Below are 16138 nucleotides of genomic sequence, written 5' to 3'. Positions count from 1 at the left end.
TTGTTTCTTCTTCCTTCTGCTCTCAGTTATGGCGTCTGCTGGTCTTGGGAAGGAGCTGGAATGTTCTATCTGTCTGAACCTCTATACAGATCCTGTAACCCTGAGATGTGGACACAACTTCTGTCGGGTCTGCACTGACCAGGTCCTGAATACTCAAGACAAGTCTGGAGTTTATTCCTGTCCGGAGTGTAGAGCAGAGTTTCAGGAGCGGCCGGTACTGCAGAGGAACATAACGCTATGTAATGTAGTGGAGAATTACCTGTCTACTGAGCCCCATCAGGAGGAGATCACCGGGATCTGCTGCACTTACTGTATTCACTCTCCTGTACCTGCCGTTAAATCCTGTCTACACTGTGAAGCTTCTCTATGTGACAACCACCTGAGATTCCACAGTAGAGGACCAGAACATGTCCTCACCAATCCCAACACTAACCTGGAGAAAGGGAAATGTTCTGTACATAAGGAACTTTTGAAATATTATTGTATTACGGATGATACTTGTATCTGTGTGTCCTGCAGTTTAGCTGGAGAACATCAAAGACACAAGGTGGAAATACTGGATGAGGCCTCTTAGAAGAAGAAGAGGAGACTGAGAAGTGTTCTCCAGAAACTGATCATAAAGAGCAAGGAGACTGAGGAAAGAGTCCAGAGTCTGAAGGAGCACAAGAGAAAAGTCCAAGAAAAAGCATTTGGAGAAGCTGAGAAAATCATTGCCCTTTTTATAGACTTCAGGAGATGACTGGATAACCTGGAGAAGAGGGTCCTCAGTGAGATCTCCAGGCAAAAGGAGCAGCGGTCACTGTCACTGTCTGATATGATCCAGAGGATGGAAATAAAGAAGGACGAGCTATCCAGGAAGATGAGGCACATTGAGGAGCTGTGTAACCTGACTGATCCACTGACTGTCTTACAGGATCCAGACATAGGTGACTTGTGTGATCCTGAGGAGGGGGGAGGTGATGAGGACACAGGGGGATCTGATAAGACACATGATGTAGATATGGATATAATTACAGGGATGTTACATGCAGGTGTATTAGATATCATGACATATCTACAAACCATCTCACCTGCAAAGCCCAAAAAAAAGAGGCCACAAACCTCCAGCAGCCGATCTACGGGAAAGGGAAGGATTTATGTGGAAGGTCCTGCAGACATATTACTGGATGTAGATACAGCTGCTGATAATATCCTTATATCAGACGACCTGAAAACTGCAACCTGGACCCATTTAGACCAGAATCATCCAAAATCAGCAGAGAGATTTCAGGATTGTCAGGTTATGAGCAGCAGCAAATGTTCCTCAGGGCAACATTACTGGGATGTGGAGATTGGTAAATCTGTGCAGTGGAGGCTGGGGATGTGTTACCCCTCTATAGACAGGAGGGGGCGCCAGTCATACATCGGATACAATAACAAGTCCTGGTGTTTATATGGAGAGTTATGGTATAATGACCAGTATTTAGTGAGACATGACAGTAAAGAAATTCAGTTACCTCACAAGATCTCTGGTGCTAGAGTCAGGGTATATGTGGATTACGAGGCCGGGCGGCTTTCCTTTTATGAGCTGCGATCCCCCATCAAACATTTATATACCTTCACTGCCACCTTCACTGAGCCTCTTCATTCGGCCTTAAGTGTATATAAAGGATATATTAAGGTTATATAAAGATAATAGGTGAGAGCCTAACCTGGGAAAAGTCATCATTATAGAAACTGGTGATATCAGAGGATTATTCTGATTGGAGGAACATTAAGGGTGCATGCACACTACGTAACGCCGGGCGTGTATGAGAGCCGTACACGCCGGCGTTACAGCAGGGCTGCCGAACACTTCCCATTCACTTCAATGGGAGCGCTCGTAAACGCCGCTGTTACGAGCGCTCCCATTGAAGTGAATGGGAAGTGTTCGGCAGTCTGCTGTAATGCCGGCGTGTACGGCTCTCATACACGCCCGGCGTTACGTAGTGTGCATGCACCCTTAGTCATTTGGCCCTTTAGAATATTTAAGAGAATATAAAGAGAAAAGAATTATTACATTGTCCTCTGGCAGGTTTAGATGGTACTGACTGTAGCTGCTCATGCGATCCTTTGTTAAACATCATGGGATTGGTAGCAGAGAACAGAGTATCTCCAACTAAAAACCATCTAATAGTATAGGTGAATATAAGAAACTTAGAAAATATATTAATATATTGTATTAATTAAACATATTTCCTTCATCACTTGTTAGAGTATTGTTCTCCTCTTTATCTTACTTATCTCAGACACAGAAGTCTATGGAAGCCCTGGAAACGTTAACGCTCCATCCACAACTTAATGCTCCTGTGCCCCAATGAAACATTGGTAATGGGGCTGTTACCTACCTTGTTCCATTTAGACTTGTGGTACAGCAATCTTTAAGGACCCCTCAGGTGCATTATAGTGACTGTGGTGCTCTGGAGGTCAAAAATACAAAGTCTGGTCAAAGTTGTAATTTAGTCCTGACCTAACTGTCTGCTTTACCCTGATCTATCATATTCCTCCACGATTAGAGGAATATGATATATATGGGAGGTAGAAAATACAACTATCAAATTCCTAAAGCAGATATTTTCTGCTTGACAAATTCAGTATATCTCATATATATAAAAATGAGGTTCTGACTGTCAGTCTTCTTTGCGCAATCAAATGAATGGACTGATCTTCACCAAAGTTGGTAAAGTTGATACATCAGGTGTCCAAGAAGGTTTTAGACCGGGTCTCAACTCTCTTGGACCAACCATTCCTGAGATACAGTATTCCAAAAACAATGACCTGCATTAGCCAATACAAACCTGCAAGTCTTTCACTCATATTCCAACTGCCATACACACGATCACTCCATATGCATAATCCAACACTGATATCCAAACTGAGGTACACAAATCAGAGAAATAGATACACAGCTCAGCACATACTATCAGACATTAGAGGATTAGATACACAGCTCAGCACACAGTATTACACATCAGAGGATTAGATACACAGGTCAGCACACATCAGAGGATTAGATACACAGGTCAGCACACATCAGATGATTAGATACACAGGTCAGCACACATCAGAGGATTAGATACACAGCTCAACACACACTTTAACCAATCATAGAATTATATACACAGCTCAGCACACCAACACACATCAGAGATTTAGATACACAGCTCATCACAGTATTACACATCAAATGATTAGATACACTACTCAGCACAGTATCACACATTAGAGGATTAGATCTACAGCTCAGCACACATCAGAGAATTAGATACACAGCTCAGCATACACCATCACACATCAGATGATTAGATACACAGATCAGCACATATCTGAGGATTAGATACACAGATCAGCACACATCAGAGGATTAAATACATAGCATACAGGTATCCATAAAAACCGATTGCAATTCTTTTAGTGATATGCAAACTGAGATACACATGATCACATGACACTTATGGACACACACAAATGACATACAAAATACACCAGTGCAAAACTGAGCAGTTATTATGGGGCCACTACACAAACAAAAAATGAAATATACCCGTGTGAAGCCGGGTCCTCCTGCTAGTATGTAATAAAAACCAATGATGAGAAAACATGGAGATTTCTGATGATTTGTCCTGTGAGTGGAGGGTGGATCTGGCACATCAGGAGTCGGATCTTATGTCTTTCCACATGGGCGTTTTACAAAATTGCTGAAAAATACCTGCAGTAGAAATGCTCCAATTTGCAAAACCGTTGCAATGTAACTCAAGATCAGTACAGGACAAGTAATATAATGCATGTACACAGTGACTGCACCAGCAGAATAGTGAGCGCAGCTCTGGAGTATACAGGATTTCTACGGTATGAATAATGTGATGTATATATATACACAAAAATCAAAACAAAAAAGACTAAAAACGTAATAGCATTATAGAATCTCTATAAATAGATTGTGTTTCTGTTTTGAAGATTAGATTAGGCAAATTCTACTAACAAGGATCAATGCAGATTTTTGTAGCATTAGCCATGTCAGAGTATTTTTGGCCGGTCTAACTGCGTCAATAGAGATCTCGGACAAAGGTGCAGACGTCATTGCTTCATTCATAACAGAGGCTTAAAGATCCAGTCAAAATCCATTCATTACGTTACCTAGTAACATGTGTTGTACTTCTCATCTCCTCACAGAATGGATTCTGTCCAAAAACAATCTAGCTTTCAGTAATCACATTTTGTGGTAATGTAGTTTGCCTCCAAACCTGATGACTAGTTCCCAATTCCACTGAGATTAGATGAAGAAGACTTGAAAATTCAGAGGGGGCGCTATTTATATCCATGTAAGGTTGTAAAAATAAATATACCTTGCACTTCAGAATGCTCTTCCCTAAAGCAAGATTTTCAAGAGTCGGGTCAAATTTAGGCTGACATCTTCCTAAGGTGTCCATATACAAAGGAGTAAAAAGTTTTTTGGCCTGGCCAGTTTTGGTGGAAATGACAAGCCTCCCAACAAAGGGTTTAGAGAGGATGTCTATAACCATAGGTCATCTCCATGACCCAAGACTAGACTTCAAAGCATGGGAAGATATGTTGGTGGAAGCCTATGAAAAAACCAAAGTAAAGGGTTCAGTCAAAGCTTTCTTGAGTCACTTGTGCTCAACTCCTACAAAAGCTCCCAGATCATTGAGTTTGGGTCCATTTCCAAATGTTTAATTCATTATTGGTCTCCTACTAGAAGCATTCCCTAAATTGAACCCAAACTTGAGACTTTTTGTTCCTTACCCATTAAGCGGTAAAATGCCATATTAGGAACATCTGTTATCTTTGCGAAGACGTTCTCCAGCCGTCAGGGTTCAGGCCATGTTGTGTTGTGGTTAAAGTGGATTATAGTAGGTGTAATCACATTAGTGTCAGGGCAGCACGTCTGAGCAGATTAAATACTTGCAATGTAATTTGGGAGATGCACGACCCTTAATCCGTAAGCTTGTATAAATTTTGGCTGGAGTCGGGGCTGAGACAAATTTACTGATGTTTTCTCAGTGATGGGTCAAGCGGCATCGATACCACGGAAGAATGGAGTTTACGTTTTGGAGCTTCATGAATGGTATAGGTAATTTTTTTGTGTGTATACTGCTTAATAGAAAATATAGGTCTTTGGATTTACCCACCATGCACTTGCCATTTTGCTAATTCCTGTTAGTACACTTTGCCAAGACTGTGTGCTTGCCCTGTGCAACAATTGCCATTACTTATTAGTCACTGTGGTTGGGTGTGTGTGTGTGTGGGGGGGGTCATAGTTCAAATACCATATCTCATATACTCATGTATTAATTTCATAGACACCAATGAATTCATAGGAATTCCACCATAGTACAGGTAAAGCATAGAGTCTCCATGTACATGTTTCCTTTACATGTTGCCTTTGGATGGATTTGAACCCTGGTTCCCCGAGCTGAAAGAATGGAGTGTCCTACTGGGGTGTGAGACCAAATGTTGGAATTGACTGATCCTTTATTTTATGGGTATCTAGAAGGTTTTCCTGATCAAATCTTGAATGTATAGATTCTTTAGGGTATATTGCCATTTCTCGAATTCTGTTTTGTGAGATTCATTCTTGTTTTTATGTTGCTGGAACAATTTTTTTCTGAATATCCTTTCCTTCATTGTGCTATCTAGGCTATTTGGCAGAGCTGAAAGGTATCATATATAAGGCTGCCTGTAAGAGTTTGTAGTCAGATGGGTATTTAGGGAGAACATGAGCTAGATAGGAAGCAGCACCAAGTTTTTTTTTTTTTATAAATAATCCAGATTCAGAATGCACTCTTGTTCAGAAGTCTAAGGTCGTCAGTGGCCACCAAAGTAGGATGGACTTGGCAACTCAGGAACCCAGGTTAAAACCTGAGAACAAGGTGCACATAGGTGCACTTGCATGCCTAACACCAAAACAAAAACCTATTGCAGGCAACAGAGTTCTGCCTAAACAGTGCTATTAAAAAAAAGTACTAGAAAAGCCATAATGAAAGCATGGGGATATCAAACGTTCAAGAAGTTACAGATGAAGCCAGATCAAGAAAAAATGGGGATAATCAGGAAAGCAAGCCAAAATCAGAAAACCACAGAATAAGCAGAAAAATGGGGAAAGATACAAGGAGTGAATTATGAGAACACAGAGCCTGAAAACAAAGGCAATCACAGGCAGGTAATCAGAGTAAGAGTCATGTACAAATCTCCCGCCTCAGTCCTGGTTGGTTCTGCATCTGGAACCACTGACTGACTGAACCGACACAGCCAAAGTTGGACTAAATAACTTAAAACAAAATGGTGACTGCTGGATGAAGAAGTAAGCACAGATATTTAGATTCCTTACAGGCATGGATATAGGCATGGATAGTATATAACACTGGGCATTTAGCTCAGGAAGAGGAAATTTACTACCGGTATGTTAAAATGTGTATACCCACAGAATCCAGATAAGTAGTCATATATACTGTCCATGACCATAGCATATCTGTGTCACATTATGAATATCATTAGTGGTCTAGGGTAGTATAGAAATTCACCGTAACATCTCTAGTAGTGTAGGAATTAAATCCAACATCTCAGAAGAGTTACTAATGATATTAATATAGATAACGTTATTAACCCTCCTTTTATCTGTGTCCTATTTTTATTTTTTGTGGAACTTTAAGGTCATGAATCATCTTTTTCAACTAGTAGTAAGGGATTCTGGACCAGCAATGGGAGTCTCAAGTAGTGTAGAGGTTTGAGATCTGATTTATGGTGATCTTGAGTAGTAAAGTGGTAATGTACAATTCCCTAGTACTCAAGGGAAGTGAAGAATTGAATTGGCATCCTTGGTGGATCAGACCAGTGAAGGTCTTCATGTAACTTTCTTGATGTTCTATGTGTATGATGGGGTGAATGTAACAGTCCTGAGTTATCTATGAAATATCCTTGGCGGTAATGAAGGGTTTAACTCCTACCATGTTGGGTTACCTACCTCTTCAGACTCTGTAAATGACAAGAAGATGACTGCCATTGACTGTGTCCAACTTCTTTCGATCTACTGATCATAAAGTCCACCCCTGGTCAGAGGAATTAGCAGGTGCACAGCATAATACGTCAACAATTTTAGCCTCCATGAATATTGGAATTAACCCCTTTACTACCTTTGACCATGACAGATGTTTATTGCCCCTTCACTAGTAAGAAAAAACAAAGATATCACCATTACTCCCTTTTCTAACTTAACACCGTATCTTATTCTACAACTCTTTCCTTACCAATGGCCACCAGGGATGTTGCATTACCACTTCACCACCATAGAGGAAAGGCTGGTTTTTATGAATACTATGGGAGCTCCAACTTTTGATAGTGACCCAAATCCCCAGCTCTTTATTGGATTACATGATAAAATTGACTTGGTTCTGTGACTCTTTCCATAGAAAAAATATGACAGAACTAGGCCTTTTAGTTAAGAAATTCCCAATTGGAGACAACATATGTATTTTTGACCATTTGCTTAATTTGTAGAAAATTTGTCCAGGAATGTCCCAGTGGTCTCATCACCCTTCATGAATTTCGAAAGTACTTCTGCGACTGTACTGTTGGAAACGAATCCTCAGAATATGCTGAGCAGATTTTCCGAACTTTGGATAACAATGGGGTAAGAGCAGTATCTCAAAAACATCTTTCATCACATAATGTATTTACAATGGGGGCTCTGTGGATAGGCCGAACTTTTATGTGTCCAAGACAAGGGCTTCAGAATCCTCTCCACCGCCCTTGGTGTCTCATGGATGGACAATCTTTCACTTAATTGTTCAGTGCTTCTTCCTCCTTTTCCACCAATCCTTGACACCACACATGTATAGTCCTCAATGTAAATTATCTGGCCACCAAAACATGTCGCAGTAGTAGGAGTCTCACACCGTTCCTGAATTCATCCCTAAGTGGTGAATGTTACTTGTAGTTGCTTTCCCTAACAGTGTTTGAGTGGCTTGGATGCATCATCTAGTTTGCAAGACCCATAACCTCTTTCCTCTCTCAATGACTCTTGTTCCAGGAGAAGTGGAAAAAAAATTCTAGTTTGGGGGCTGGTTTAGAAATGGAATGGGTTTTTATTACCATTTTCCAACGTGGGGAAATGACCAGATTTAGGGAAACTAAATGTTCGGTTTAGTAAATTAAGTCACAGAAAAAAAACATTGCATTGTACCGATGTGCGGTGAACAAGCCCTCTAAAAGCTTCCACTAAATGTTACATACTATTGGCACCCACAAGACTCCGACGCTAGGTCTCCAAAACATCACATTGCAAATGTTATGTCACTACCTGGGAAGAAGAGAGCAACCATGTATTCTAATCCTGGATAACTCCTTTAAGTATATTGAAGTGCTTTATTGTTTGCAGGATGGAATAGTTGACTTCCGGGAATATGTTACAGCTATCAGTATGCTTGCTCATGGGACTCCCGAGGATAAGCTCAAGTGGTCCTTCAAGTTATATGACAAGGACAGAGATGGAGCCATCACCCGATCGGAGATGTTGGAAATCATGAAGGTTTGTAGAAATATATGCCAGTGACCCTTCGTCTATCATTTATTATACCGGTGTCTCCTTTGGTGTTAGATGGTTTCTAGCCTCTGAGGCTCCACTGCATCTGCTATCCCTGCACCAACTATAGGTTTATCCCCCTCCTTCCAGTGGTATTTTTCGATTTTAATTTTTTTGACTTGCGAACCCCATAACTTTTTTATTTATAAATTCACAGAGACATATGAGGGCATAGCGTTTGTTTACGGGGATGGATAAGGGTGTCTTTTTTGTGGAGCCTGGTGTATTTTTTAGTTATACTATTTTGGGAAATGTCTATCGCTTTGATTACTTTTTATTCAAATTTTTAACATATTTATTAACACATTTTTTTTTAAAAAAAATTATTTTATTAGCTCCCCTAGGGGGCTTGAACCTGCAATCTTTTGATTGCAGCTCCCATAGACTGCAATACAACTGTGGGTCTACCAGACTCAATAACAATATTACTACTGCGGGCCTGGAAGCCTTCAGAAGGCTTTAGGCTACCGCAGCAACAAGACACCTCCCACAATATTGCCACGTGGGAGCCATATTACACCAATAAAGGCACAGGGTTGGTGTGGACCTGCCCTCAGAGACATTTTCTTACTTTGGGGGAGAGGTCCTGGACTGCAATGCCCATGATCAGAGTGGACTCTGAGCATGGGCATTAGCTCTGAGCAGCAGAGCGGCCTCCATACTATTACGGTGGATGTTGGGAAGGGGTTAAGGATGTTTCTATAAATTTTGGGGATGCTATTGAAAAAAAATGTGATTCTGTAAGGTTTATAGATACTTATAGACCTTTTTTTTTACAGGCCGTGTATAAAATGAGTGTTGCCGCCTCAATAGCGAAGGTCAACCCAATGACAGCAGAAGAGTGCACAAATCGTATCTTTATTCGCCTGGACAGAGACCATGATGGTAAAGAATCAAGTGCAGATGACCTTATGAAAGGACAGTGTGCTATCCGGTTTTTTTTATGAATAGCACACTGACCCATTCATTTCTGTGGGTCTGTACACATGACCGTGAATTACACAATCCCGTATGTGGGGTTGGCAGTCTGGGCCGCAAGGGGCTGCGGAAGCCGGTGTACAGGTGGCATGCGAATGACATCCCTTGTCACCCATGCGCCACCTGTGCCGTTCATTCACGGCCGGCAGTTATTACATGGTTGTGTGCAACATGGCTTATGACCCAACTCGCCATCTCCCTACTCTGCACTGATGTGAGGTAAAAACCTCAAAACAGCAGTCTGCAGATGGGAACCTCTTCCTTCTGGAGTAGTCATACTGGCTTAGCTATTATTCCCAGATTATGCTCTTAGGTTTCTTTGAAAACCAGGTATTAATCTATAGGGAGCTACCTTCCAGTAGATGGCGCTAGTAAGAAATTCCTCTTGTTTACTAATAAGGTCTTATTTGTGTATTCCCTACCCATTGCTGTCTGCTTTGCATAGCTACACAATTATATTATAAATGTGTTTATGTCTGCAGCCACCACTAGATGGAGCTCTAGAGCTTACTGTACATTGTGCTATGGTGACTTCAGGCAGACTGAATGTTATCAATAACCTTTCACTTATCTGTTTTATCTTTCAGCCGTCATCACCCTTCAGGAGTTTGTGGACGGCTCTCTTGATGATCACTGGATTCGGGAGATGTTGGAGTGTGACCTTAGCACTGTGGAAATACCAAAATCGCCAAAGTGCATTCGCCTGCATTCCAGGTCCTCCAGAGAAAGCATGTTCAGTAGTCAGCACTAGACCCACATTTAAGCCACACCCACATCCTGTTACAAAAACATGTTATGCTAATTTGCATAATCTCCGCCCTTTATGATCTGGTACGTGGGATGGTCTTAAGAAAAATGGGACTGCTTGTACATATACATTTACCCTTCCACATGTTAATATGTAAAGTCCTTTTATATCTATATACTGTATTGCTGCACATCGTCCTCTGAACGAATCCCTCCTGTATATGCAGCACCTGTATGTTAAATATGTAATATTCTGTTAAACATTCTATATAGGGACACGGATATTATTTGGCATATTCATGTTTTCACCATGTTTCTGATTCGTTTTTGGCCTGTTGTGTCTCCCATTGTATTCTATAGCCAGCAAATTCTGAACCATTCTTCGAATCGTCAAGTAATTTTCTCATCTCAGTTTCTAAATATCAAAGGGAAGAACTTGATCATGGAACCGTCCAAGAAAATCTTGAGTGGACATTGAACCTAAAATTGCATCTCCCTATGCCGAACAGATTGACTGTAATATTCTTCAATGGGATGATTGAAGGGAGGTGCAGAAAAGTCCTGACCACCATGATGACTACTATATATGACATATCTTCTATATCAAGATGCTCCAGAGACATTTATATCCATATACATGACTGATATCAGCCTTCCCTCATATAACACTCTATTCTAAGCTATTGATTCTAATATTCTGTAATGAGATGATTGACAAGAGATGGGGGAGCGTCCCTGACCTCCATGAGGACTACTGCAAATCACAAATCTTTAGTACTAAGGGGGCGTTCACACTACCGTCGGTGTCCGACATGTAGTGTCCGCTCCTAGTGTCCGCTCAAAATCTGTCACGGACATTAGGAGCGGACACTAGATGTGTCCGTGACACCTGTCATTCACTTTAATGGGCATCGGGTGCGTTCTTTTGCACTCCGTGCCTGTCCTTTCCTGTCTGCAAGAGAAGATGTCCGACTTCTCAAGCGGACAGAAAAACCCTGCATGCAGGGTTCTTCTGTCCGCTTGAGAAGTCGGACATCTTTACAAGCGGACAGTGAAGGACGGGCACGGAGTGCAAAAGAACGCACCCGTTGCCCATTAAAGTGAATGACAGGTGTCACGGACACATCTAGTGTCCGCTCCTAGTGTCCGTGACAGATTTTGAGCGGACACTAGGAGCGGACACTACATGTCGGACACCGACGGTAGTGTGAACGCTCCCTAAGACGTTCCAGAGACATTTATGACTGATATCAACCACTCTTCCTATCACATTCTAGTATAACATGCTGACTGCAATAATCATGAATGGGACGATTGACGAGTGCAGAAACATCCCTGACCACCATTATGACTACTATATATCACATATCTTCAGGACCTTCTACAAACAATTCTTAGCCAATAACCAATTTTCAAAAAAAATTGCATTGTATATTTTTTCATTGAACCACTGGATTTTGTACAATACAAATGCAGAATTAAAGGGATTTTTCATCTTTTAATAACATGCTTTTCTGATACAAAGCTCCAAATGCTCTGCAAAGACATGGAATTTTGTCATGTAGTCCTATCTGCCTGCAGCTAGCACTTGGGGGACCTTAGGAGTTTACTGCATACAGATTTCTAATTACGTTTAGTCCGCCATTTTATTAGGGGCACACAGTACACAAGAACGAATACCTTAATAACTAACCTTTCTGTGAGTACAGTTGGGTGGGTTCAGACCAAAAAGGAGTCATTTATGGCGCCATGTACATTATACCGTGCATAACCTATAAGTCATCCTGGAAACTCAATACATAAAGCACTATAGTAATCTGTCATCTTAAGTACCAGTAGAGTCGGAAATAACACTATGGCCACCATAGCAGCTACTATGAACCTGCATCCTCAGCGGGCTCGGTCAGTCCTTTTAATTTTTTAAAATAGGCCGTTACCTGCTATTTACTTATTGATCACGCTCCTGCTCATGGCCCTCCAGGGGGCTCAGTGCATCCCACTTGTCATTGCTGACGCTATTTAGTGTGGTGCACAAGACCTCTGGAGACTGATGGGGAAGGGGAGACAGCTGTAGGATCGGCGATCTGTCAGTAAATAAATACTGGCCATTACCCGCTAGAGTAATCCAACAAGTTATAGTCTAAAGTGACTATGGGGGGGCCCTTACTGTATTGGGTCATATAAATGGGGCATATACTATGTAGAGGTCCTGTAAAGGGGACATAGCAAAAGGGACAGTATACTGTATGGGGTGCGGGACCTATAAAGTGGTCATATACTATGTGGGGAGGCCAGGAAAGGAGGTATATATTAAGGGTGTATAAGGGTCTGTAAATCAGGCAGATACTTTATGCAGGGCCATTAAAGGGGCATTTACTATGTGGTGGCCAGTAAAGGAGGCAGCAAACTGTATGAGGTCTGATAAGGAGGCAACATGCCATGTGGAGGCCAGTAACTGAGGCATTATATCGTGTGGGGGCTGGGCGGCAGTCAGTTTGCTATTGCACCCTGTCTTTACTACGTGTGCCCCGATTGCCACATGTTTTAGACAGAGGAAGAGGATCAGGAGGGAGGGGTACTTTGTCTCAGTGAAGAGACCACCACATCTACATAGAGAAAATGATTAGCCATGTATGCCCCTTTGGCATTCTGGGAAAAGGTATGCACATTTTTCTTGATGGAAAAATCAGGTGCCTCTAGCGCGATCTGTTGGAAAGAAGCTCCCAATGTCTGACTTTCAAGAAGCTTTGTGACATGATTTGGAATATAAGCCAAGTGTCTTCCGCATTGATGCAGAGCAGAGTACTGGTTGGCCTGGTGAGTGGCTATTGACGTGGGTCAGGAGGAGTAAGAGACCGCCATATTAGCATAGGGAAACATTAGCCATGCAAGAAGCGACGTGATCCTTAAGTGCCTGCAAATTGAATATGGGACTACGAGTCTCAGCTGTACAATGACATTGCGCGGATAGAGGACCCTCCGTTCCCGTCAACTCCCACCTGCCAGTTCTCCTAATGGCTGATCTGTATAGGAGTGTCTAGACATAGCCATAACTGGCAAGAAGAGAAGTTCTCCTTTCTCTCTCAGACGGGAGTCTCTCAGGGACTCTCCATCAGTCACACTTCAGATGTGGGAGAAGAAACCATGAGATTGCTTTGTAATGGGAGAAGCAGAGCATGAATGCACTACATGAGCATTGTGCTGCCTATGTGGTGCTGAAGCATTAGTGAGGAGAGGGTTAATAGTGAAGGAAGCCGATGAATGTGCACAATGACATACGCATGTATTCGGCGTGAGCAGAGAGAGGTTTTAAAGACCATGATCACTGTTTGGGCCCGTGCACACGGAGTAAACACGCACTCATTTTTGCATAATACACGTGTAAAGAATACACGTGTAAAAATCAGACTCCCATTGACTTCAATTACAGTTTTTACATATGTAAAAAACACGCCAAAAAATGTGCCAAAAATGCACGTCTTTTTGGCGCATTTTTTACACGTGAAAAAATTTAATTAAAGTCAATGGGAGTCTGATTTTTACACGTGTACTCTTTACACGTGTGTTATGCAAAAATTAGCGCACGTTTACGCCGTGTGCATGGGCCCTTTATGTGTTATTTTACCTTCATTCCTTGTCACTGCAGGATCTTCTGGAGAGAGGAAGAGAGGCTGTTTGAGCAAAGAATCTCACTATGTCTGTACAGTGGGATAAGGATGTGCCAAAGCCTTTTATCAGAGGTTAACATCAAGGGTCTAGATATACTTCTGACAGAAGGCTCAAAACATGATATGAACAGAGCCTAAAACAGTCAGTGGATCAGTCACGTTACTCAGCTTTTCAATGTGTCTTATCTTCCTGGACGGCTCAATCTTATGAGCAGCCTCTGGATCAGAACAGAGATGGGCAGTGACTCCTGCTCCTCCTTTTTGGAGATCTCACTGAGGCTAAGGCCCCACATTGTGGAAACGCCGCTTTTTTTTTTTTTGCAGATTTTGCTGTGGTATTTTAAGCCAAAGCCAAGAAGTAGCCAACAAAAGGAATGGGGGGAAAATATATCTATCTATCTATCTATCTATCTATCTATCTATATGAGTTTTTCTAGTATGGTCCTCCAGGTTCTTGACAGTTTAGGCTAAGGCCCGACATTGCGGAAACACAGCTTTTTTTAATGCAGATTTTGCTGCGTTGAGCCAAAGCCAGGAGTGGATTGTACAGAAGGTAGAAGTGTAAGTGCTCACAATATATTTCCCATTCCTTCTATATAGCCATTCTTGGTTTTGGCTCAAACAAAACACTGCAAAATCTGCATCACAAAAATAAAAAAAAATGAAATATATAAATATTATTAAATTATTAAACATAAATTATATAAAGCTGTATGTACCCCATAATTGCACTAATAAACTAAAAACAAACCATCATGCATACATTTTTAACAAAGCTCCTGTTACAATAAAAAAAATAATATACAGGAAATCTCCTGAGGTTCACCTATCTCTAGTCAGAAATAAGGATTATCCCTCCAAAAGATGGACATTTGGGGGTATTTTGCCAAATATTCCTTTCTGTTCCCAGGAAAGTTGGGTCACATACCAAGTAATACTGTAATAGGGACTTCTGAGTAATAAATATGCCTAACTATAAACCCACTACTTGCTCTGTAATTGTTTTCCTTGACAGATATACTTCTCAGGGTCCCAGGTAAGCTGGATAACACAGCAGTTAATGCTATAATAGAAGATCCAAATCTACCTACATAAATCCTTCTCTATGTTTCCAAGTTATGACATAGCTAGCCTTTCAGGAATTTAGGAAAGCTGGGTAACTTGCACAAAGTAAAAGAAAACAGCAAACAGAAAATCATTGAAGAAACAATCATATCATTCATATATACACCGCTATTCATACCACTACACAGAGGGCGCTAACTTGTCTTGAGTATCGACACTATAGCTAAATTAAAGGGGTTTTCCTGACAAATTATTGACCTATTCTAAGGATTGGTTATCAATAACTGATCGGCAGAGATCCTGCACCCAGGACCTAAACAGACGTAGCAGAGTTAACCTGAACGTCGGCAATTGGTTACATTGCTGCAGCATGATATCTTATATCAGATGTTTTCCCAGTTACTTTTCATACGTATTTGTTGTCTTCTGTGATATCAGGCAGCAGCAGTTTAACCAATTCCTGCGCAGAAAAGGAATTCTTCATCGGGACCTAAAGCCACCTAATATCCTTCTTTTTTTGTCTTCCTCTGGATCAACATAGAAAATATTTATTTGCTATGTCACCATTGGGATATATAAGCTACAAATGGGGTGGCAAGGAAAAACAATACCAAAATCATGCAAGAACTCATAGGGAGTGGCTGCTCCTTCACTTACAGGCTGTGGATTGCCGGAAGGATGTATTTTGTGTCTTCACCTACCAAACTTGGACCTCCTTAAGGTATCATCTTGCACCATCAACTACAGGACATGGACCACCTAAGGTAGCATCTAGCTAAGAAAAAAAGCTAGCAGAATCCATTGAAATCAATGGGAGTCTCTTTTTTCAGCGTGGAAAATTCCACATCAAATTCCTTACCATTTTCCTCCATGTGAATGGACCCTAAGAGTTTCTTCTCGTTGCTTCTGCTTAGTAGGAGACTTCTCTAAGAAGCAGAGCAGTTAGTTACAGTTCATACCTGGAGTAGAAGTCCTCAATGTCCTCTTCTACAATAATGCCAAAAGATCTCACTGTAGATTAAGAACCTGCATCTCCTACCATCAAAAAGATCCTGGTATTTGT

At 41.4% G+C, this 16138-nt stretch overlaps 1 protein-coding gene and 1 pseudogene across 1 annotated transcript; both read left to right on the top strand.

Moving 5' to 3' along the window:
* Positions 1-1669, top strand: LOC142205054 (E3 ubiquitin/ISG15 ligase TRIM25-like; annotated as a pseudogene).
* A 3335-nt stretch (positions 1670-5004) lies between these two features.
* On the top strand, positions 5005-11118 carry LOC142203845 (guanylyl cyclase inhibitory protein-like). The gene is made up of 6 exons (XM_075274929.1): positions 5005-5110; positions 7534-7666; positions 8414-8563; positions 9397-9502; positions 10183-10309; positions 10703-11118. Exons 1-6 carry the CDS (start codon positions 5043-5045, stop codon positions 10818-10820), a joined length of 702 nt encoding a protein of 233 aa, XP_075131030.1. The 5' UTR covers positions 5005-5042; the 3' UTR covers positions 10821-11118.
* The last annotated feature ends 5020 nt before the right edge of the window (positions 11119-16138 follow it).

Source organism: Leptodactylus fuscus, chromosome 5 (genome assembly GCF_031893055.1).
Source record: "Leptodactylus fuscus isolate aLepFus1 chromosome 5, aLepFus1.hap2, whole genome shotgun sequence".
Classification (NCBI taxonomy): Eukaryota; Metazoa; Chordata; class Amphibia; order Anura; family Leptodactylidae; genus Leptodactylus; species Leptodactylus fuscus.
Note: the sequence above shows the minus strand (reverse complement) of the source record. Positions and strands in the feature narration are given on the sequence as shown.